We start from the raw sequence: 24,026 nt of genomic DNA, 5'->3' as shown, positions 1-24,026 counted from the left end.
CTACGGCTCGAATTATGAAACAAACCAAAGTTTTCTTTCTCTTGAGAATTATCACAAGCCAGCCTCAAACAGGTTTATATACTGAAGTTATATCATCTACCTAAACAGTTCAACAGCCCTCAAGCTGAGAATTCAATATACCGTGGTCCTAGATTTAAAATATCCAAGTCTCTGACAGAAGCTTGTAAAAAGTGCTTCTACAGGAAGTACTTTACCCTTAAAGAATTCGCACAGACAAAATTCAAAGAGAAGCCTGGCGTGATGGCGCACGCTTGTAATCCCTGCGCTTGGGAGGCGGAGACAGGAGGATCGCGCAGGCTCAAAGCCAGCCATGCTGGCTTAAGAGACCCTGTTTCAAAAATATAAAATAGGTCTTGGGAGTGTAGCCCGGAGGTAGAAGGGCTTCCAGGAACCCCAGCACCACCAAAAAAAAAAAAAAAAAAAATTCAAAGAGAAATGACCAGATCACTAATAGAAATAAATGAAAACAAAATCATAAAGATGAAAAATAAAAAAAATGTTAAGAGACATGAATGACTAAGTAAATGAGCCCAATATCTAAATTCTAGAAGGATGGGAAACAGAATGGGTTGGAATACTATCTAAAGAGACTATAAGAACTTTATAAAACCAATCAATGATACCAAACCATAAATTTAAGAAGTTTTTTAAATACCAACGAAGCCAGGCGTGGTGGCGCACGTTTGTAATCCCCATACTTGGGAGGCGGAGACAGGAGGATCATGCTGGTTCGAAGCCAGCCTTGCTGGCTTAAGAGACCCTGTTTCCAAATAAAAATATAAAATAAGTCTGGGAGTGTAGCCTGGAGGTAGAAGGGCTTCCAGGAACCCCAGTAACACTAAAAAAAAAAAAAAAAGAAGAAACCAAGGAAAATAAAAAATAAATCTATACCTAATCATATAATGTGAAATTATAAAACACCAAAAACAAATAATTTTAAAAGCATCTCAAGAAGAATAATTGTAAATAAAAAGAACTAAGATTAGGTTTACATTAGCAGACAAGGATGTTGGACTTGGAATATGACGAGAAAAGATCTGACAATGTAGAATTCTGTATCAAGCAAATACCTCTTCCAAAATTTATTGCAAAATAACATCAGTTTTTGTATAGAAACTCCAAGAGAAGGCCCTAATTAAAGCAAATTTTAGAGAATATTTGTCTAGCAGAAAGTGATTCCAAAGGGATGATCAGGAATGAAAAAGAAAATAGAAGTATCTGGGATAATTCTAAACACTGACAGTATATGTCCATAATAATGTCTTACATTTAGAAAATAAAACAGGATTTAAAGCACCAAAGTTTAGAAAAGTTATAATCAAAGTACTCTAAGGTCTCTAACTATTCAGTAGGAAGATAAAGACATTAAATCTAGACTCTAATAAGCGTTTATGTTAAAAAATCTAATAACCGCTAAAACAAGGGCATAATTTTCAAAATAACAGAAAAAAAAGATAAAACAGCAATAACAAAAATTCAACAAAATAAAGAGAAAAGGAAGTGAAGAGTAGGACATATAAACATCAAACAATAAAATAGCAAAAATAAGTTCAGTATATTAGATAATTACAATAATGTAAATAGGCTCTAAACTTTAAGACTAGTAAAACCTGGACGTGGTTGCACATGCATGTAACCCCACCATTTGGGAGGCTGAAACAGGAGGATCGCAGTTTGCAGGTAACCTTGGCTACTTATCGAGGACCTTTGCATCTCATTGAGACCCTGTTTCAAAATAAAGAATAAAAAATAGGGCGGGCTATAGCTCGGAGGTAGAATGCCTCTGAGTTCCATCCCCAGTAACACACACACACACACACACACACACACACACACACACACACACACACACGTAAAATAACAGCCATATTTACTTAAAAGCTTCATGTGCGAGTGTGTGTGTGTGCGCGCACGCGCGTGGGCTCACCAGGGATTAAACCTAGTGGTTCCCCACCTCTGGGGTACAACCATGGGGCTCTCTATTTTTTTATTTTGAAATAGTGGCTTGCTAGGTTGCTGAGAGGCTTGCTAAATTGCCACGGCTGGTTTCAAATCTGAGATCCTTCTTTGTCAGCTTCCCAAGTACTGGAATAATAGGCATGCACCACCTAGACCAGCTAAACGATATATTTTAAAAATTTGAAATAAATGAACAAAAAAAGACAACCAAGAAGATATATTAAGAAGCTGCGGATGTATGCAGCTCAGTGGTATTCTTCTACCATGTGCAAAGCCCTGGGTTTGATCCTCAGTATAACAAAAAAGTAAGAAAATAAGAAAGATGATCACATTAATGGCATATTAAATAGACTATAAGGCAAGAAAATTTAAAATACAGAAATCAATATATAACAATAAAAATCTCAGTACACCAAGTAGATAAAACAATTTCAATCTTAGATACAATTAATAATATCTAGAAACATTATTTTAAAATAATATAAAAGCTGACAGGGTAAAGACAACCAACAAATCTAGAGGGGGATTTAACAATATAATTAATAAGCATGGAAGGAATCAGAGCATTGCAGGTATCAGTAACAAAATAGCCAAATAAGGAATAATTGCAAAAGCTTCCTACAAAATTCAAGCCTCAGCCTGGCATGGTGGCGGGCCTGGTGGCACACGCTTGTAATCCCAGAGCTTGGGAGGCTGAGACAGGAAGATCGCACAGGTTCAAAGCCAGCCTCAGCTAGTTAGTGAGGCTCTCAGCAACTTAGTAAGACCCTGTTTCCAAATAAAGTATAAAGTTGGTCTGAGAGTATATCCCAGAGGTAGAAAAACCCCTGGGTTCCACCCCCAGTACCAAAAAAAAAAAAAAAAAAAAAATCCAAGCCTCAAACAAACTTCAAAGGATGGTAATTTTAAAACTACATATACACATTTTACCACATTACAAACAACAAAGTGGAAATCAATAATAAAATAAGAAAATTACTATATTAGAATTAGGAATAGTTTAGCTGGGCACAGGGGTACATGTCTGTAATCCCAGTACTTGGATGGCTACCACATGAAGATTGCAGGTTCAAGGCTAGACTCGGCAATTTAGCAAGACTCTGTTTCAAAATAAGAAATTAGAAGGTCTGGGGTAAAACTCAAGAGGTAGAATATCCCTTGGTTCAATCGTCAGTACGCAAAAAAAAATAATAAAAAGGTAAAAATAAAAAGAAGCTGGGCATGGTGGCTCATGCTTGTAATCCCAGCATTTGGGAAGCTGGGACTGGAGGATTGTGATTCACAGGACAGCCCCAGCTACTTAGTGAGGCCCTCTGCAACTCAGTGAAACCTTGTTTCAAAATAAAGAAATAAAAAAATAGGGCAAGGGGTGTAGCTCAGAGGTTGAATGCCCATGGGTTCCATCCCAAGACCCGCAAAAAAAATTTTTAAAATAGAACAAAAAAAAAAAAAAAAAAAAAAAAAAAAAAAACAAATGAATAGAAAAGAAAAAAGACACAAAAGTAAAATAGAAAATAAAATGGGCTAGGGTGGTAGAATACTCCTGGGTTCAAACTTCACTATTAAAAGAAAAAAAAAAAAATTTTGGTAACAGCTTCTCATTACAAACTCATAAAAGTTATAACTGAAAATAAAATACTTTATTACCAAAATTTGGAAGATGGAGCTAAAGCAATACTATAATAAAAGATTCTCCCCCACCACCCTGGTACTGGGGATTCAAGCCAGGGTAGGGTATTCTACCTCTGAGCCAAAGTCCTAGACTTAATTTTTATTTTAATTCTCTATTTTTGAAACAGGATCTATCTCACTAAGTTGCAAGGAACCTCACTAAATAGCTGAGGTTGGCCGTGAACCTGAAGATCCTCCTATCTCAGCTTCCCAAGTACTGGGATTACAAGACTGCACCACCATCCCTGGTTTAAAGTAAATATTTTCTATAAGGCTATAACTTCCTGTTTTCCAAGTACTGAGATTACAGCTATGTGCCACCACACTTGGCTTAACGATCAATTCTTTGGCCTAAGTTTTTTTGACCTATCAGCAGCATCAAACACAGGTAATTAAGGACTCCTTTTTCTTCAAACCACTCAAAGAATTAGTTTTAAGTACTATAATCTTATGATTCAGTAGCCAATTTTTCTGTTCCCTTTGCCAGTTTTTCCTATGTTCAATCTTTTATTTCTACCTTAATGTCTACCAGGCATCTCAAACATAACCACGCTTGATTTCTGAAAAGTAGTGTGTATGTGTTTGTGGGTTTTTTTTGTTTTGTTTGTGTGTGTGTGTGTGTGTGTGTGTGTGTGTGGTACTGAGGGTGGAACCCAGGGGCTTTTCTACCTACGGGCTATACTCCCAGACCTATTTTATACTTTATTTGGAAACAGACTCTCACTAAGTTGCTGAGAGCCACACTAAGTAGCTGAGGCTGGCTTCGAACCTGTGTGATCCTCCTGCTCAGCCTCCCAAGTGCTGGGATTACAAGCGTGTGCCACCACACCCGACTTGTGTTTGTATTTTTTAACATTCTAATATTTCTGAAATTGGGATGCATATTTCAAATGATTTATTTATGCCAATTTAATTGGAACTGCATCTTACAAGTGTTTGCATCTTAGTTCAAAGAAATTGATGTACTCCAAAATGAACTTCTAAAACCTCCTTAGCAGGTTTCTCTTAGTTAATGGAAATTCTACCTTTAAAGATGTCAGATTATCTTGGAGTTTTTCTTAACATCTCTTCCCACACCTACATGGATTATTATTATTTTTTTTTTTTTTTTTTTTTTGGTGGTTCTGGGGATGGAACCCTTCTACCTCCAGGCTATACTGCCAGACCTATTTTTTTATATTTTATTTGGAAACAGGGTCTCTTAAGCCAGCATGGCTGGCTTTAAACCTGTGCGATCCTCCTATCTCCGCCTCCCAAGCACGGGGAATACAAGCGTGCGCCATACCACGCCCAGCTCTACATGGAATTTTAACAAATCCTACTCTCATCTCTCATGGGGTTATAGTTGGATATAGAATGTCCCCCCAAAGAGCTTGTGTTTGATGTTCAGAAGAAATACGATTAAACCATGAGGGTTCTAATCTCATTATTACAATAGGTTTATTCTAGGAAGTGGTAACCTAGGTAGGTAGAGTGTGGCTGCTGAGTCACAGGAGGTGTGGCCTTGGGGACTCTGCTAAATGTCTATGAATTCCTTTGCTTGCCCTAACTCCTTTCCAGCCTCTGTGATATTAGAGCAGAGAACTTGGATCCCTCCCTCCCACCATCATTCCCTGAACTTTACCAATGTAACCCAACCTGACATGGATTGAACCCCTGAAATCTCCAGAACTGTAAGCAAATAAATCTTCCTTTAAGTGTGCGGTCAGGTTTTCTGGATTATAGCAGTAACAATGTTGACTGAAAGATCACTTAACTGATATCTTAGCTTCTTGTATTTGTTCTCTTGAAGTCTATTTTCCATGCAGCACCCCAAATGGCCTGATTAAATTTTAAGTTAGTGTCATTCTGTGACTTTATTTCACACCAGCCGTACTTATCACTTTGGTGGCTTCATATCTTATTCAAAATACCTAAATGCCTGGTCCCTACATGGGTAACATGGTCTGTAAGCTGAATCTTTACATTTTCACACCTTATCTTTTATTATTCTCCTCATTGAGTGTGAGCCAATTACACTATATACCACCCCAGGGCCTTAGAATATGCACATACCTTTATCTGAAATGTTCTTCCTCCAAGTACTTCCTTGTCATCACCTTCCCTTCTTTAGGTCTTCATGCTGATACTTTATCCTCAGGAAGAACTTTCCTGGTCACTCTTAATTAAAACTGTAAAACTCTGGAACTCCTGTCCTGCTTTCCTGCTTTTGTTTTTCTTATGCAGTATTTATCACCTAACATATATTTACCTATATTTTATATATGTATCTGCCCCCTTTATGTATCTAACTATAAAATGCACAAGGGAGGGGTATTTAGTCCCCAGTAGCCAAGTACTCAGTAAATATCTGAATGGAAACCAAACTAATGCACGGAGGAAAGGAAGTATAATCCAACTTCACAAAGAGAGCGATTTCTGCACTCAGGGTTCTTTCAAACCTTTATTTGGCTGCTAAACTGTACCCTCTGTAGTATCTGTAAAACTAAAGCATTCCCTTGAGTTCTATATGCTACCCTAGCCAATAATCAAACCTAAGAAGAGGACATGGGAAACCCAATTTACAGCTGACTGGTCAGAAATGTATAGGTCACAACCCAAAAATTCCAAATGGCCTCAAATTTGGGGGGGGACGGGCTTGGGAGCTGCACCCTAAGCTGTGGGTTCTATACTAATTCTAGTTAGTATCAGACTGAATTTAAATTGCAGGGTGTGGGAACAAAACATCTTAACATCTGGTGTTAGAAGTGTTCTGTGTTAGCCAGGCATGGTAGTACACACTTATAATCCAAGTATCTGGGAGTCTGAGACAGGAAAAGCACATATTTGAGGACATCCTCAGAAGGTAGTGAGACTCTAGCAACCTAGTAAGATCCTGTTTCTCTATTAAAATAAAATAGGGCTGGGGGTATAACTCAGAGGTAGATTATCTGAGTTCAATCCCCAGTGCCACACACACACACACGCGCACACACACACACACACACACACACACACACACACACACACAAAAGTATTCTGTATTGTGTTGAATGTGAAAGCAGCTAATGCAGTTTGGTTTTTCCTATTTTTTTTTATAATATCCAACATTTAAACAGCCACCTTTACAATAACCTAAGCTCTCATGCACTTTTAAATCTGCTCCTAGTTTCTCCATTCTGCTACTTTAGTCTTTAGTAGTATGGTATTACCATACTATTTACATCAATGGCATTATAGTATACTTTCACATCTGATACATAAAAGGTTTTTTTTCTTTTTTTACAATTCTGCTTTTTCAAACTTTTGGGTTTTCTATCACATTTATTTTTCAGGATGAAATTTAGAACCAACTTATAAACTTATCTGTTGAAGTTTTCACTGAATTTCAACAACTTGGAAATGGCTGGAATATTAATAATGATACTAATTTTGTTTCTAGGAAAAGGATTTTTTAAATTTACTCAGATCTAGTTTTGTATCCTTCAGTCGAACTGTCAGGTTTTAATAAGCTGGTAGACTTTTTTACATATTTCCTTTTCACTACTTTCTTTTTAAGATGCTGGAGATTGAATCTAGGGACATTTTACTTTCAAGCCACACCCCCAGCCCTACTTTATTTATTTGGAAACAGGGTCTTGCTAAGTTGCTGGGAACTACAAGGAGTTGCTAAGGCTGGCTTTGAACATGTGATCTTACTGTCTTAGCCTCCCAAGTTATGGAATTATATTTGTGTGTCTCCACACCCAGCTTCTTAATACTTCTGATCTCTAATAAGTAAAAAAAAAAAAAATCCCCAGCCAGGTGTGGTGGCCACACTTGTAATCCCAGGACTTGGGAACAGTTTCAGCTACTCAATGAGACCTTCTGCAACTTAGTGAGAACTTGTTTCAAAATAAAGAATAAAAAAAAATAAAGCAGGGATGTAGCCTGGATGTAGAACGCCCCTGGGCTCCATCCTCAGTCTCAGCCCCCCCCCACACACACAATTTCCATGTATATGTATGCGTGTTACTGATGATTGACCACCACCAGGGCATTCTAGCTCTGAGCTACATCCCCAGCCCAATTTTTAGTTTTGAAATGATAGGTCTTAATTGTGGAGGGCCTCACTAAATTGCTGAGACTGCCCAGGGACCTATGATCCTCCTGTTCAGCCTCCCAAGTACTGGGATTATAGTATGCACCACCAGACCCAGCTCACATGATCACTGAAAGCTTTTTCAACTTAAAAGTTTCACAATTTTGCAAAAATACTGTAAAACGCATCCAAACTTTGTGCAAAAAGACTAAATATAAAAGACAACTGGCTTTAGCACAAACATCAATTTTGATCTATCAGAAATGGCAGCCAACAGAGGTCAATTGAAAATACAATAAGGCTCAGACATAAAATCTTTTTAATAATATCCTGCAATATATTCAAAGAAACAAAAATGAGAACCTAGAGACACACTTATTTAAAAAAGAGAAAAAAAGGAAAACAAACAAACAAACTGAAATACTATGTTGTGTTTGTTACAAATGTCCCAGAAGAAATTATGCAGCTAATCACTAACCAAACCCAGCTAGATTGCTTTGAAAATGACTGCTGGTACTTTCACAGCACATGGACAGGGTTAGACTCTGACCTTGCTTCTTGGTGACAAAAGCCTGATGGAAGGAAGTAAAACCACAAAGAAAAAGGCACTGACGAATGCAAAATGTTTGCGTCCTTTTGTTTTTAAAAGATATGACATCAGAATAAAATATATAAAACATGGAAAAGCAGTCTAGACTTTAAACAGTTGTGATCAGGTCATATTATTAATCAATAAAAGCAGGGACTAGTGCCTATGTCACAGCCATATTAATGTCAAGCCATATAGACAGGACCCTCTGTCCAGTACTTTGGTCTTAGGAATGTAATTGCTTTCTCTGAACTCTGGTTATTGACTTTTTTTTCTTTCTTTCTTTCTTTCTTTCTTTCTTTCTTTCTTTCTTTCTTTCTTTCTTTTTTTTTTTTTGGTGGTACTGGGGTTTCTGGAAGCCCTTCTACCTCCGGGCTACACTCCCAGACCTATTTTTACATTTTTTAAAATTTGGAAACAGGGTCTCCTAAGCCAGCGCGCGTGGCTGGCTTCGAACCTGCGCGATCCTCCTGTCTCTGCCTCCCAAGCACGGGGATTACAAGCGTGCGCCACCACGCCCAGCTTGGTTATTGACTTTTCTAACTGTTCAAGGTAGAATCTTAAAAGACAAAGGTGAAACCTCCTAGAGGCAGATATGTAAGTGGTAAGATATGTTAACAGAGGCATCATTCACAAATTACATAGTGGAGAATATGCAGGGAGAAGAAAGCACATTTTTTTAAAAAGATGGTAGTTTTCCTAATCTGACCATTATATTATTGGTATACTTTGAGAGACATGGGGTATTAAAAAGATCCATTTCTGATTATGAGAATTATCAGTTTGTAAAACATGAGGAAGTAGAGTATTTCATATATGTGATAAGTGGGAAATGGATAACTAATTAAAATAAAAGTATGAGACAAATTTTAAGTGTGACAAGATAATGTCAGATCTGAGAGGTACCATATGAAATTAAAATAAAAGTATGAGACAAATTTTAAGTGTGACAAGATAATGTCAGATCTGAGAGGTACCATATGAAACTGTCCATGAAACTTTAAAACTGAATTATAAGCCGGGCATGGTGGCGCACGCTTGTAATCCCCGCGCTTGGGAGGCTGAGACAGGAGGATCGCGCAGGCTCAAAGCCAGCCTCAGCTACTTACTGAGGCTCTCAGCAACTTAGTGAGACCCTGTTTCCAAAATAAAAAATATATAAAATAGGTCTGGGAGTATAGCCGGAAGGTAGAAAGCCTCTGGAATCCACCCCCAGTACCACCAAAAAAAAAAAAAAAAAAAAAACCTGATTTATGAAGGAAATACTATGTTCAGGGTATTCTGAATGTGAAAAATATTGTATTAGGTTATATTGTTTTATTGTTTAAAGACTGGTTTTAAAATTTTAGAATATAAAAGGTTAAAATAACAGAGGGAGCTATCATTCAGGTGCCGTTAAAAACTATATCTGGAATAAAAAAAGAAAATATACTCAGGTTCAAAGGAAAAGGATAGCATGATAAATTGTCAATATTGTAAGAAAGTGAATGAAAAATGGTGACAGAAGTGTCAAGTATTTGTCATACATGAGATTCATCAAACTATTAACAGTAATTATTCCTAGAAGTCGAATTATAGCAAGAAAGCTTTCATTTTCAACTTAATAGACTTCTACTTTGTCTGCATTTTTAAACACACAGTACTTTAAAATCAGTAATAAAAAACCAAATTATTTCAAAACTGTAAAAAGTATTGCAAACTGTAATGAAGATTTAGCAGTGAAACATTTCTATTTCATTACCTCCCATACACTTGCAATGTCCCTGATATTTTTTGTGTGCATTTGTGGTTCTGGTGATTGAACCCAGGAACTCCCATATTCTAGGCAAGCATTCTATCACTGAGCTATATCCCCATCCTGTCCTGAAGAATTTTTCAAGAATAAAATCCTTACAATTTAAAATTTTAAAGATGCGTTAAAGAAAACCTGTTTGGATAAAGAATTCTTTAAATATTATGTCCAATACTTATGCCATAATACTACATTAATACTGTTTTCCAGAACCATAAGAAAAGTATAAATAGAAATGAAGAAATTAAACAGAAAAGGGTGGTTTCAGCACTTTTAACACTTACAATTCAATTTCAACCATGCCTTTGGAACATCCTCTCTTCACAAAAAACCCAACCTAAGGTGTAAAAAAAAAAAAGAGATGTATGATGACATTCCCAAGTTAACAGATACATGGCAAAGTCATTTTTATTTGTCAAATCAGGATTTTTTTCCAGTAACTAATTGAATGTCATTTTTCATTTCTTTCTAAAGTATTCTCAGATCTAGGTTCCTCTAATATTCCTCTAGTAGTAGTAGCAGTAGTAGTAGTAGCAGTAGTAGTAGTAGTAGTAGTAGTAGAAGAAGAAGAAGAAATGTGTGGAACTCACATGCCAGGGAATTAACCTCTCAAATAGCTTGTGACAAAGCCAATAAATGGCAAAAATGGGATTTGAACCTGAGTTGACAAAGCCAATAAATGGCAAAAATGGGATTTGAACCTGAGTAACCTGGCTCTGGAGTCTGTATTCTATACTAAACACTCTCAGAGAGAAAAGAAAAAGCCTTTACATCAACAAAGCCTTTTACCATTGAAGACTTCTATGGAGTTGCACAAATTAATTACTAATAGCCACTCTAATATTATTTATCCTGTTTAGTAGAGTATGTCATCCAGCATCTTTTAAAAAAGAGGAAAATAATTATAATTTACATAGTAAAATAGACATATTTGAGCTAGTTTCTATATGGCTCTGAATTTTAGCATAAAAACAAAACCAGGGCCTAAAAACATATCAGATCTTAAGTTAGACTATAGCAAATAATAACAAAAATGATAAATACACCTTACATATAATCTTTTTAAAAGTGGTAATGACCATGATGACTATCATAACCACAATAGCTAATACTTATTAAACATTTACTATATGCTGCTGCTTTAAGCATTTTATGTATTTCTCATTTAATATTTCTAAAAATCCTTGAAATATATATTATACTCATGTTATAGATGATACCCAGAAAGATGAAAAAAACTGGCTCTTATAACCAAAAATTACAGTTTAAGGATTAAGAATATTGGCTTTAAATTGTGCATGATACACACCTATAATCCTAGTACTTGGGAGGCTGAGAAAGAGGATTATAGGTTCAAATCCAGCCTCAAAAACTATTTCAAAATAAAAACTAAAAACAGAGCATTCTACATCTGAGCTACATCTCCAGCCCTTTTTTTTATTCTGGAACAGGTTCTCACTAAATTGCTGTTCTCAAACCCGCAATCCTCCTGTCTCAGCCTCCCAAGTACTAGGATTATAAGTATGTGCCACTACACTCAGCTTGTTAAAATTACTTTGAATGCTGGATTAAATGTATTTTCCTTAAAATATTTATTTTTGCCAAGTGCCTGGAAATATTACTAACTCAGACCACTATAAACTAAAATTGTAATTTATGAGCTTTAGGTCACATAATAATATAGGCCCAAAAAACATATTAAGACTGTGGTTATAAATTCTTTCTTAGGGGGCAGTAATGAGGATTTAACTAAGGGGCATTTTACCTCCAAGGTATAACTCTAGCCCTTCTATACCTCTAGTCCAACCCCACTTTGATTTGTTTTGAAAAATGATCTATGTTGCTGAGAGTCTTACAACATTGATGAGGCTGTTCTGGAACCTAAGCTCCTTCTGTCTCAGCCTCTCAAATACTGGCATTATAAGCGTGTGCCACCATGCCTGACAAAGCTGGGCTTTAAGGTATAAATTTTTTTCTGTCCTTGATAATTTACTTCATCTTTCCATAAGCCAAACAATGCATTTAAAAATGGCATATTGAGCCAGGCTCAATATTGACTGTTAATCTCTGTTCTGGGAGGTTGAGACAGGAGTAAAGGAAAGCTTCAGCAAGTAGTGAGACTTTGTTTCCAAAGAAGAAATAAAATTAGGTTGGAAGTGTATCTTGAAGGTAAAATGCTTTTGGGTTCAATCCCCAGTATCACACACAAGTAAATAAAATAAAAATGACACATTATATTATATGTAGCATTTTTTAAGCCAGGCGTGGTGGCGCATGCTTGTAATCCCTGCGCTTGGGAGGCTGAGACAGGAGGATCGCACAGGTTCGAAGCCAGCCTCAGCTACTCAGTGAGGCTTCCAGCAACTTAGTGAGACCCTGTTTCCAAAAAAAAAAAAAAAAAAAAAAATTATATGTAGCATTTTTGTTTATTAGGTACTCAGAATTCTCTAGGTATAGGGCCCAAAATACCTCTAGAAATAAAAATCTCCTTCTAGCTTCTCTACCTGCCAAATTCATTCCTTATATTCAAAACACGACTATTTGCTATACCCAAAGAACTGAGATATAGAAATTGATTTGTTTCTAAAAACAATCTATGCCTCTAAATTATTTTAAAGTAATTATGCTAACTTACCTTATCGGCCCGTCCCATGAAAGCAGGTTTGCCTGCTAATCCAAGGCAAATGGCACACACGATGCTTGACTTCCCTGTTCCATTAGCTCCGATAATCATATTCAAGTGAGGTCCAGGAGATACTTCACAGATATCATATGTTCTGAATTATAGAAAGGTGAAATTATTAAGCAGCAGTAAGAGGAGAAAAAAAAAAAAACTCTGTGTGTACATAGTACTGGGGATTGAACCCAGGAACATTCTACTACTGAGCTACACTCAAAGACCCTTTGTAAAACCTTTTTAAAGGATCTTCCTATTTCAATCTCCCAAGTACTAGAATTACAGGCATGTGCCACCACAACCAGCAAAAATTATTTTCTTTACAAAATCACTTTTCATGGGAATGTGTTGGGGAGGGGGGCAGGGGTTGTGGATTTGAACCGAGGGCCTCACATTGGCCACAAACTTGGGATCTTCCTGCTTCAACCTCCCCAGTAAACGGTATTACAGGTGTCCATGCCTTGCTCAAAGTGCTTTTTCTTGCTTTAAATTATCTAAGAACTCCCTGAAATTCACTTAAAAATTAGCTAGCCTTACAAATTTAATGTTAGTTATATAAGTTTCTTTTTTTTGGAAGAGGGTTTGCTGGGGATCAAACCAGGCCCTACCACATACTAGGGCCACCTCTGAGCTATATCCCCTTCCCTATACGTTTTCAATACAGGGAAAATCACTATCAGTGGATAAAATGAAAAAGTCATAATGCATTATCTAAAATTGGAATTTCAGTGCAAAAATATGATTTCATATGTATTTTCAATAATAAAAGTCAAAAAAGCAAGGTTCAATACAATTTATCCCTTTAAAAATAATTATAATACATAAGAGACCAGATCAAAGCTACTGTGCATATAAATTAATTTCAAAATAATTTCTAGTGCACTTGATTTTTCTTAAATCTGTGGATCTTACAATTAACATTTCTAGTGAATTAAAATGTTTACTATTCCTCATATTTTAATTTTGAAAAAAATCCAACTATTCTTATTTAAATTAAAAAATTGAGGCTATGTATCAGTCCAATAGTTTATTTTTTGTGGTACTGAGAATTGAACCCAGAGCCATTCTACCTCCAAGCTATACTCCCAGTCCTTTCTAAATTTTGAAACAAGGTCTTGCTAGGTTGGTGGGAATACTGCTAGATTGCTGAGGCTGGCCATGGAAACTGTGATCCTCTTGTCCCAGTACTAGGATATAGACATTATAGGCATGTGCCACTGCACTGGACTAATTTTAATTTAAAAAACAAACAAAAACCAAGCCAGATGCAGTGGCAATTACTTATAATCCCAGTACTTGTGAGGCTGGGATAGAAGGATTACAGATTCAAGGCCAGACTCAACAGCTTAACAAGATCCTGTTTCAAAACAAAAAATAAATAGGGTTGGGGGTATAGCTCAGAGGTTGAATGCCCCTAGGTTCCATCTCCAGTACTCCTCCCCACCAAAATAAAAAAAAAAAAAAAGTTTCCTTTAATATGCTGCCAGAAAGCTTAACAAAGTACCTACATACTGTTAGTCTATGTTGATAGAATTCTTATTCCTTCGGGAGAAAGCAAGTATGTGCCACCACTAAGTATGTCTACAGTACTCTTTCATACCTGCAGAGTTAGCATCTAATCCTTACCAGGTGCTGGGACAGCTCTGTAAAATGTAAAGCAAACTTCAGAGAAGTTCTAACTTGTGTCTGGCTAACTTGAATTGGGAACCATAAACATCCTTTACCTGCAACATTCCAGTTTTCTCCCACACAGAGCTGCCAACTAGTTCTCCAAAACCAAATGCTTAGCCTGCTAAGTACATAGGTAATTTAACAAAGCACACTTCAACTTTAATACCTGAAGTAGTTAATGATTTTTGAGTGTTAAGCTGGGCGTGGTGGCGCACACTTATAATGCCAGTCTTGAGAGCCGGAGACAGAAGGATCACAGGTTCCAGGACAGCTTCAGCCACTTGCGAGACCCTCAGCAATCTAACAAGACCCTGTTTCAAAATAAAAGTTAAAAAAAGAAAAAAAGGCTGGGGGTGTAGCTCAGAGGTAGAATTCCCATGGGTTTAATTCCCAGTACACACAAACACACAAAAAATTAAAATTAAAAAAAGATCCAGATGTAAAGAATACAGACAGCAAAGAAGTATGTTCTGGCAGGTTGTTTCTGGCCCCAATTATCTAATTTGTCTTTTCAGATTCTTTATTTTGTTAGCAGGTAGGTCTTAAGAGAAATCTTATAATGGTTAAAATATAAGTAGTTTTAAACTTCAGACATCTAATAAACCACCTGACATGGACAGTCTTAATCTCAGCACATATGTAACCCCATCCTGTTATGAAAATCCTACTGAGAAATCTCTGTGAAAAAGGTTATACTAAAATAGTGATGCAACTGGTATTTAACAATAAACATGAAACAGCACGAGAATTTCTGGCCTATAAAAGACATAAAGAGCCCAGCATGTGGTGCATGCCTATAATACCAGTACTTGGGAGGCTGAGACAGGATGATCACAGTTTTGACCCTCCTGTCAGCAACTTCGTGAGACCCTATTTCAACACACACACACACACACACACACACACACACACACACACACACACACAAATTAATAAAGGGCTGGGATGTAGCTCAGAGGTAGAATGCCCTTGGGTTCAATGCCCAGTACCCCTCCCCCACAGACATAAAGATATTATAAATAGGGACTTGCCAAAAACAAAACAACGCCTCTGCATTTTTTAAATGCTTTCATTTAGGCCACAATGGTGCATGCCTATGACCTCAGCTATTTTGGAGGCTAAAGCAGGAAGACAGCAAGCTTGAAGCAACCCTGGGTAATTTATTAAGATCCTCGCTGGGAATAAAAATTTTGCGTTAGCTCAGTGGCAGAGCACTTGTCTAGAATAGTGCTGAGTTCAATCCCCAACACCACGCACACACACAAAAGAATCATTCTTCTGACTCTATATTGAAAATTTTTTTTCTGTGAGTTCCCTGTTCTTTGACCTTCCCCTGAGAGGGCTCGTCAAAGGCTTTTGAGTATTCTCTATGGCCTCAGGTAGAATCTGTTTTCTGAATGTCAGACCAGATGACCTATAAATGCAATTACTTTCTCAATAACTCTATTTGGATATCTCACAAAAGTAACCTAATGTATTATAATTACATTAAAACATATTCTTTATAATAATTACAAGCATGGTTATAAGGAAAGATGTAAGCCGGGCGTGGTGGTGCACACTTGTAATCCCAGCATTCGGAAGGCTGAGACGGGAGAATCATGGTTTGCGGACAACCTCAGCTACTTAATGAGGCCCTCTGCAACACAGTGAGACTCGGTTTCAAAGTAAAGAATAACAAATAGGGCAGGGGGTGTAGCTCAGAGATCGAATGCCCCTGGGTTCCATCCCCAGACCAGCAAAAAAAAAAAAAAGAAAAAAGAAAAAAAGAGATATATCTATAAATAAAAAAGAAAATCTAAAGATCATTCAAATAATGTATGAGAATTTAGAATATGATGACTATGAAATTGTATATGAGCAGTGAAAAGATGAATGGGTAACCATTTTGGGAAAAATAATTAAGTGCTCTCAAACTAAACCTACCATCTTTCCCACTCCAAACCACTCTTGCGGTCACTTGGTGAACAGTGTCTTCACTATCCCATTGCTCAAATCTGAAACCAAGGCATTTGTTTTTCAGCATTTTTATTCTTCCATCTCTTGTTTGTTCTATGGTACTGGGAATTAAATCCAGAGAAATTCATTCTGAGCTACCTCTCTTAAATTGCTGAGGCTGTCCTTGAACCTGCAATTCTCCCAGATCTCAGCTTCCCAAGTATTGGGATTACAGAGATGCACTGCCATGCCCAGTTTCTTGCAGCTCTTTTGCTACTACCACATCTGCCCGGCCCCATCATTTAATCACTAAGTCATATTGGTAGACAACAAGTGTGATGCCAATTGTTAAGAAAGAAAAACTAAGGGGAAAACAAAGGGTCACTTCCAATATCCTTTTCCTTTTTTCCTGCTTAGGCCTCTAAATACTACAGATAATGAACACATTTCTTCCAATTTCTTGATTAGTTTATAGTTTATGCTTCCTTCTTTCTCCAAGCCTTGACATGCTATTCCTTCAGCATAGAAACCTCTCTCTCTACTCCCAACTCCACTTGACTTGATTCATTCATAGGAACCTCTCTCTCTCTTTCCAGGCTATTTTTTTTATTATTATTATTATTTTTTTTTTTTTTTTTTTTTTTTTTGGTGGTACTGGGGTTCCTGGAAACCCTTCTACATCCAGGCTACACTCCCAGACATATATATATATATATATATATTTGGAAACAGGGTTTCTCAAGCCAGCGCTGCTGGCTTCGAACCTCCGCCTCCCAAACATGGGGATTACGAGCATGCGCCACCACGCCCAGCTTTCCAGGCTATTTTGAGTTCTTTAAGCCTAGCTTTTCTACTTCCTTGATAATACCCCTATTTCAGTCCTGAAACACAAAATCCTCTCAACATTAATATAATAAATCCTACCTTGCCCTGCACTTTCCAGCTGCTTTTTCTTTCTCTTTACATCCAAGCTTTACTTCCTCATTCTTCATTCATCAAATAGTCAAGGATTTCCTAACTGCAAAGTACATTGATCTCTTTTCAGTCCTGTTATCTGACTTCAATGTAGCAGATTTTATTTTTAAAACAAGGTCTCACTAAGTTGCCTGGGCTGGCCTTGAACTTTCCATCCTTCTGTCTCGGTCTCCCAAGCATTGGGATTACAAAGTGTGTACTACCATAGAGATGTTAATTTTGAAAAATTCCTTTTCATTACGTTCTCTGATAATATCTCCCACATTTCTCATTTTACCTCGGTGAACAGTTACTTCTCAATTTGTGATCTCTCAACCTGACATGTAAGGTCTTTTATTCTTCCAATGTATATTTCCTTTAAGGCAGTCTTAACCATTTCTGCAACTTCAACAACCATCTACTTGCATAATTCACCAATCTCTGACCTGTTCACAATTTCCTGAGTTCCAGACCTTTATAAATTCTGCCTACAGAAGAACATCTCTCTTAGATATTCACAGAAAACTGTCAAATGATCTAAAAGGCATTATTATTCTCCCCAAACTGCTGTATTTTGAATTGCACCTATTATGCTAAAGCAGAAACTATGAGAAAATGCTGCCCCTCTCCTTCCCCTCACACCTCACCATCTGCAGCCAGATTCTGCTAAATTAAATCTTTCAGCTTCTATGTTCAAACTCCTAACTCTTGCCTCCAATCTTGTACCTTTTATAAATCATCCTTTGTATGATTTATATAAATCATACTCAATATCCTGCTTAAAACACATCCTTACTGCCTTCAAGATGAAGCTGGACTCTCTCAGCATGGTAAACATACACTCATTGGTTGCCTACCTGTCCACATATTCACACACAATCTATACTCTAGTCATACTGAAATGCCTGATATTTCCTAAATATCCCAAACTTTCTTCTAGGCAGTTCCTTCTGTCTGCAATACTCTTCCCTTCTTTGAAGGTTTTCATATCTTTTTTATTATTATTATTTTAACCAAACTTTTTCTCTCAGTTGGGGATGACATAATCACTTCATCCTTTGTGTCCTCCATGTCCTCCTGTCCATGCCATTATGGTATCTACCTCAATTGATTACATTATATTTCTTTATATGTATCTGAATAGCAATTCAGCTATTTATTCGTTGTGTAAACCTGGACAAAATTAACCTCGATGAACTTATAGCACCCAAGGTGGCAATGAGATCGTGTCAGGAAGAAATAAACAGCAACACGTAAATAAAACATTTGGTTCTGTACTTGGCACATGATAGGGGCCTGAAAAAATGGTGATATTACTACTACAATTCTGTGACCTTTACGGCACTACGGGCAAACTTGTAAAAAAGAAAAACCTTGGAAAAAAGTGAACTGTAAGGCGCTAGATGGGTACGTGGGACTTTTGTTATAACATATTTAGACTCTAAAATGATAACTCGTTCTCTGAAGGGAGATGAGGAGCCAGGGAAGGAGGCTGGATGGGGAAGGGTCCAACAACTGAGTAAGGTTTAATCTTCTGGTCCACTCTGACCCCCATTCACCACAACCACTACCATCTTCCCTACTCTCTGCCCACCGGGCAACTGCCTACACTTCACAACTCTTGCCAGAGCATCACCGCCACTCACACGTAGCTGCTGCCTCCTCTGAAACTCCCGGGCCCATACTTCTGTGAACTGCATTTCCCGTCGCACAGAAATCGCCAACTCCCAGCGGGCGGAGACCTGGCCCCTTAGTACCGCCACTGGCTACCAGATGACGCCTTCGAAATACGGCGCAAAGAACAGAAAACAAAAAACCCACACAGGGCACCTCGGAGACGGCCACACACGTCGGTCTCCGTGGCCTACGAAGGGAAACCCTGCCCGAGGCCGCTCGACCCCCGGGGCAGCCCGCCCTCGGCGGCCCGCCCGGCCTGCCCGCCCACTCACAGGAAGTTCTCCATGGCGATGCGGACGATGGAGCCCTCCACGAAAGGCCCGGGCGACGGCGGCAGCGACGGCGGCGGCCCCGCGCTCCTCCTCTTGCTGGGGATCTCAGAAGAAGGATCTCTCGGGAGAGCCCTCTTGGAAGCCAGGGGGCCTGGCGTCGACGTTTTCCTGGCGGGAGACGCCATCCTGGTTTCCCCGGCGCCGCGGAGCCCCGCTCCCGCGCGAACTGGCCGGCGCGCGACGCTGCCCGCGAGCCCGCGCCGCGCATGCGCAGTCCCGGGCCGGCGGCGGCGGCGGCCGCGCGCACGCTCCTCGGCGGCGCGCACGTCCCTCGGCGGTGCGCAGCGCAAGGCCCAGGCGCCCGGGCTCGTTGGGCGGCTTGGCACTGTGTGTGAAGGGATTTTTTTTTTTTCGGTACTGGGGATTAAACCCAGGGGCATTCTACCTCCAAGCTACACCCTAAGCCCTATTTTTTATTCTTTATTTTGAAACAAGTGAGGCAGAAGGCCTCATTGAGTAGCTGAGGCTGTATGCGAACCTGGGATCCTCCTGTCTCAGTCTCCCAAGTACTGAGATCACAAGCTACAAGGATGTGCCACCATGCACAAGGTTCTGAAGTGGAAACAAAGCGGGATATTTGCAGAACAAAGGGAGGGCTGGTGTGGCTAGCTGCCCAGTACTGAACAAAGTTTCTTAGCAGGGCCTTATCCATCAGTGCAGAATCTAAATTGTATTTTAAAAGCATGGGGAGGAGGCAGAGGCAGCTCAGTGGTAGAGCCCTCTCCTTAGTGTGTGGGCGTGGGAGCAATGGGAGGCCTGCCCACCTGCCTGCGTATGTGTGTGCATGTGTATGTCACTGAGGTTTGAACCCAAGAGCATTAACTACACCCCCCAGCTCTTTTAATTTTTTTAAACAGAGTCTCACCAAGTTGCTGAGTCTCGCTAAGTTGCTGAGGCCAGCCTTGAACCTGCAATTCTTCTGTCTCAGACTCCCAAGTACTAGGATTGCAGATGTGTGCCGTCATGTCCAATGTACCAGTATTGGAATGGCCTAGGAAGATTTGGGGAAACTCTGATTATTAATATATTTCAAAAGAAAATAATTGGTATATTTCAAAATAGTTGTGTTAAAATGGTGGCAGACAAGGGTAAAGAAAGGACTTGATTTCTGCCTAAAACAGGCAGCTATTCCAATGTAAATTAACCTAGCTCAAAGTAATTAACCAGTCAATAGGAAAGGAGAACTAGGCCTGTCTCTATCTAAAGACAGATCTTAAGAGAGGAGAACTAGGCCTTTCTCTAAAGACAGATCTACATGATTGGATAAGCTAGCTAAGATGGTAGGAGGGGTCGACCTTCATGAAAGGAGACACCTCACCACACCTTGCTAGAGGAGGTACCTTACAGGGTAAGGGGAGGTACCCTACAGGGACATTCACTACGTCAGAGTCACACAAACAAGATGGAGGTCATGGCTATAAAAAGTCCGGTCTACGTGTAAGCCCTTTGGTGTACTCATTTCTAGTCACCCCACCACGTGCCATTTTGGCATGGGGCTGTATTTCTATCTCCTGTATTTCTATCTTTTCCTCTTTTTCTGTTTTTTTGTTTCTTTGGGGAGTTTTTGGGAAATTATTCCCAGGGGTCTAACAAAGATCCCTGGGGACAGTTTCCCTATCCGTAACATCCAGCATGGATGCTTTTTGATTCAAGTTTTTTAGTGATCATTCTGGTTGTTGTGTGAAGAATGATTAGAGGGGACCAGGTGTGAAAATGGGAAGGCCATTTAGAAAGATAATGCAGCAGAACCCTCATTCCTAACACCTAGAAAAATGCTTTCCCATGACCCTGCTTCTTCTCATGCAAGCAGAATCAACTTTCTGTAAAAGTAAAAGCAGGCCGGGTGTAGCATTTGGGAGGCTGAGACAGTTCAGAGATGGCCTCAGCTACTTAAGCCCTTTACAACTCAGTGAGATCCTGTTTCAAAGTAAAGAATAAAAAATAGGGCTGGGGTGCAGCTCAGAGGTAGAATGCCCCTGGGTTCTATCCCCAGTTCTGCAAAAAAAAAAAAAAAAAAAAAAAAAAAAAGAAAAAAAAAGTTACAAGCAAGGAAAATAGAGTAGGTAAACCAGGCGTGGTGGCGCACGCTTGTAATCCCTGCGCTTGAGAGGCCAAGACAGGAGGATTACACAGGTTCGAAGCCAGCCTCAGCTACTTAGTGAGGCCCTCAGCAACTTAGTCCCTGTTTCTAAATATAAAATAGGTCTGCGAGTACAGCCCAGAGTATAGCCCGGAGGTAGAAAGCCACTGGGTTCCACCCCCAGTACCACCAAAAATAAAAAAATAAAATAAAATAGGTAAAATGTTTTTAAATGCACATATTTTTAAAATATTCAAATGGATTGAGAGGGCACCAAATATAGTGTAAATGTATACTATTTATGTTCAATAAAAAATTGTTAAAAAAAAATAAAAATAAAAATAAAACATCACCCCCCCCAAAAAAATATTCAAATGGCACACAGTACTGAAAATAACCAGTACTTATAAGGGGGAAATGCAATTTTCCCACACACTGAAAAAAGTTTTTTGAAAAGTAATTTGGTACTGTTTCAAAAGCCTTAGAAGAGTCAGTTTTTAAAGAATTAGATTTGAGGGAATCTAATCTATGGACAAATAAGAATATATGTACCAGTATTGGGAATGGCTTACAAAGATTTGAGAAAGCTCTGATTATTAATAGATATATTTCAGAAATAATTGTGTCAAAATGGCAGCAGACCTAGATAGAGAAAGGCTTGGCTTGGTCAGGAAGCAAACAGCTATTGAAACTTAGATTGACTTAGCTAAAGTAATTAGCAAGTTAATAGGAGAGGGGAGCTAGGACTTTCTCTATCTAAAGACGGATCTACATTATTAGATAAGCTAGCTAAGATGGTAGGAGGGGCCGACCTTCATGAAAGGAGATACCCTGCCACAACTTGCTGGGGGAGATACCTTACAGGGTTGGGGAGGTACCTTACAGGGATGTTACTACGTCAGAAATACGTGAACAAGATGGAGGTCATGAGCCGGGCATGGTGGCGGACGCTTATAATCCCTGCACTTGAGAGGCTGAGGCAGGAGGATTGCGCAGGGTCGAAGCCAGCCTCAGCAACTTAGTGAGACCCTGTTTCCAAATAAAATATAAAATGGGTCTGGGAGTATAGCCCAGAGGTAGAAAGCCTCTGGGTTCCACCCCCGTACCACCAAAAAAAAAAAAAAAAGATGGAGGTCATGGGTATAAAAAAGGTCGGGTCCATGTGTGATCCCTTTGGTGTGTTCACTCGAGTCGCCCCCCCCATGCCATGAATGGCATGGGGCTTTAACTGTCTTCTGTATTTCTATCTTTTTAATAAACTTCTTTAAATCTCCAGCAGGTGTCCGAGCTATGTATACTTATCCTTAGCTCAGGACAAGAACCTGCGATTTTTCTCTTTTTCTGTGTTTTTCTGTTTGTGTGGCTGTGTCGAGGGAAGCATTTCTCCCCTCACACACACCGCAACATATTTCACCGTAACATATAGACAACAGTAATGAGAGATGAAGGCAGAGAACCAGTCTTATCATTTTTGTACTGAGGTTGGAAAGGAGACAAAGGAAAGACCAGAAAAAAGTAACTTTAATGTGGAAACCTGGGCTAAAATTCTCCAAGCCAGTTCTGTCAGTCCCAGATTTCCGGGGAATTTGCAAATCTTTACTCATTAACTCACTTACATTAATTACCCTGAGCACTGTTAGGGCAGAACAGTGGTCCTCATCTCCTGCAGAACATACAATTTTCTACCTTTATTATTATTTATTAATTTCAATTAGCTGTAAGTTAAGCTCCTTCTGTACAAGATTTATGTCTGCTCATATCTTTAACCTCCAATAAAAAGTAAAGTTTTTAATTTTACTTATTTATTTTTGTATTTTTATTTTTATATGCTTTTTTGGTGCATCATAATCTCACATCATAATGTAAATCATGTTGCGGTGACAGACATGCACACAGCACTTGGTGCCCCAGCCCCGCCTCCCCATCTCCTTCCCAATACAGAGTTCTGAGATTGACGTTGGTATATTCACTTCACATCTGTGCACATAGTTGATGGTAGTATTTCCATTAATGAACCTCTGTCTTTCCCTCCTCTTCCCTTATACCTCCTCCCTGGCTCCACCGAGGTTCTCTTCCGTTATCTAGAGTCTCTCTGGTATCCTGATTACTCCCTATGTGCATATTAGAGAAAACATTTGATCCTTTACTTTCTGTGATCGGCTAATTTCACTTGACATAATGTTCTCCGGGTCTTCCATTTTCTTGCAGATGATATAATTTGGTTCTTCTTAATTGCTGAGAAGAATTCCATTGTGTGTATTTCCGATAGTTTTGTAATCTATTCATCTGTTGGTGGACACCTAGGTTGGTTCCATAATTTGGCTATTGTGAATTGTGCTGTTATGAACGTGAGTACACATATATAACTGCAGTTCTCTGATTTCAGCTCCTTTAGAAAGACACTCAGGAGTGATGCAGCCAGATCATATGGTCGGTCCATTCCCAGTTTTCTGAGGAATTCCCACACTGATCTCCATAGCGGCTAAACCAATTTGCAATCTCATCAACAGTGCAGAAGAGTTTTTATTTCTCCATATCCTTGCCAACATTTACTATTCTTTTGACTTCTTGGTGATTGCCATTCTGATTGGGGTTAGATTGAATC

General features: G+C 38.9%; 1 protein-coding gene across 1 annotated transcript in view; it reads right to left on the bottom strand.

Annotated features, from left to right (window-relative positions):
• SMC5 (structural maintenance of chromosomes 5) overlaps positions 1-19,466 on the bottom strand; it is a gene marked incomplete at both ends in the record, with an annotated part of 94,991 nt that extends 75,525 nt beyond the window's left edge. Inside the window, 3 exons of the mRNA XM_080709194.1 lie at positions 10,377-10,429; positions 12,728-12,869; positions 19,282-19,466. Coding sequence (XP_080565320.1) covers positions 10,377-10,429; positions 12,728-12,869; positions 19,282-19,466 — 380 coding nt within the window. The remainder of the gene's footprint in view (positions 1-10,376; positions 10,430-12,727; positions 12,870-19,281) is intronic.
• Positions 19,467-24,026: the final 4,560 nt, after the last annotated feature.

The sequence above is a fragment of the Muscardinus avellanarius genome (genome assembly GCF_963383645.1).
Source record: "Muscardinus avellanarius genome assembly, chromosome: 13".
NCBI classification, from domain to species: Eukaryota; Metazoa; Chordata; class Mammalia; order Rodentia; family Gliridae; genus Muscardinus; species Muscardinus avellanarius.
This window is presented reverse-complemented; position numbering and strand designations above follow the sequence as displayed.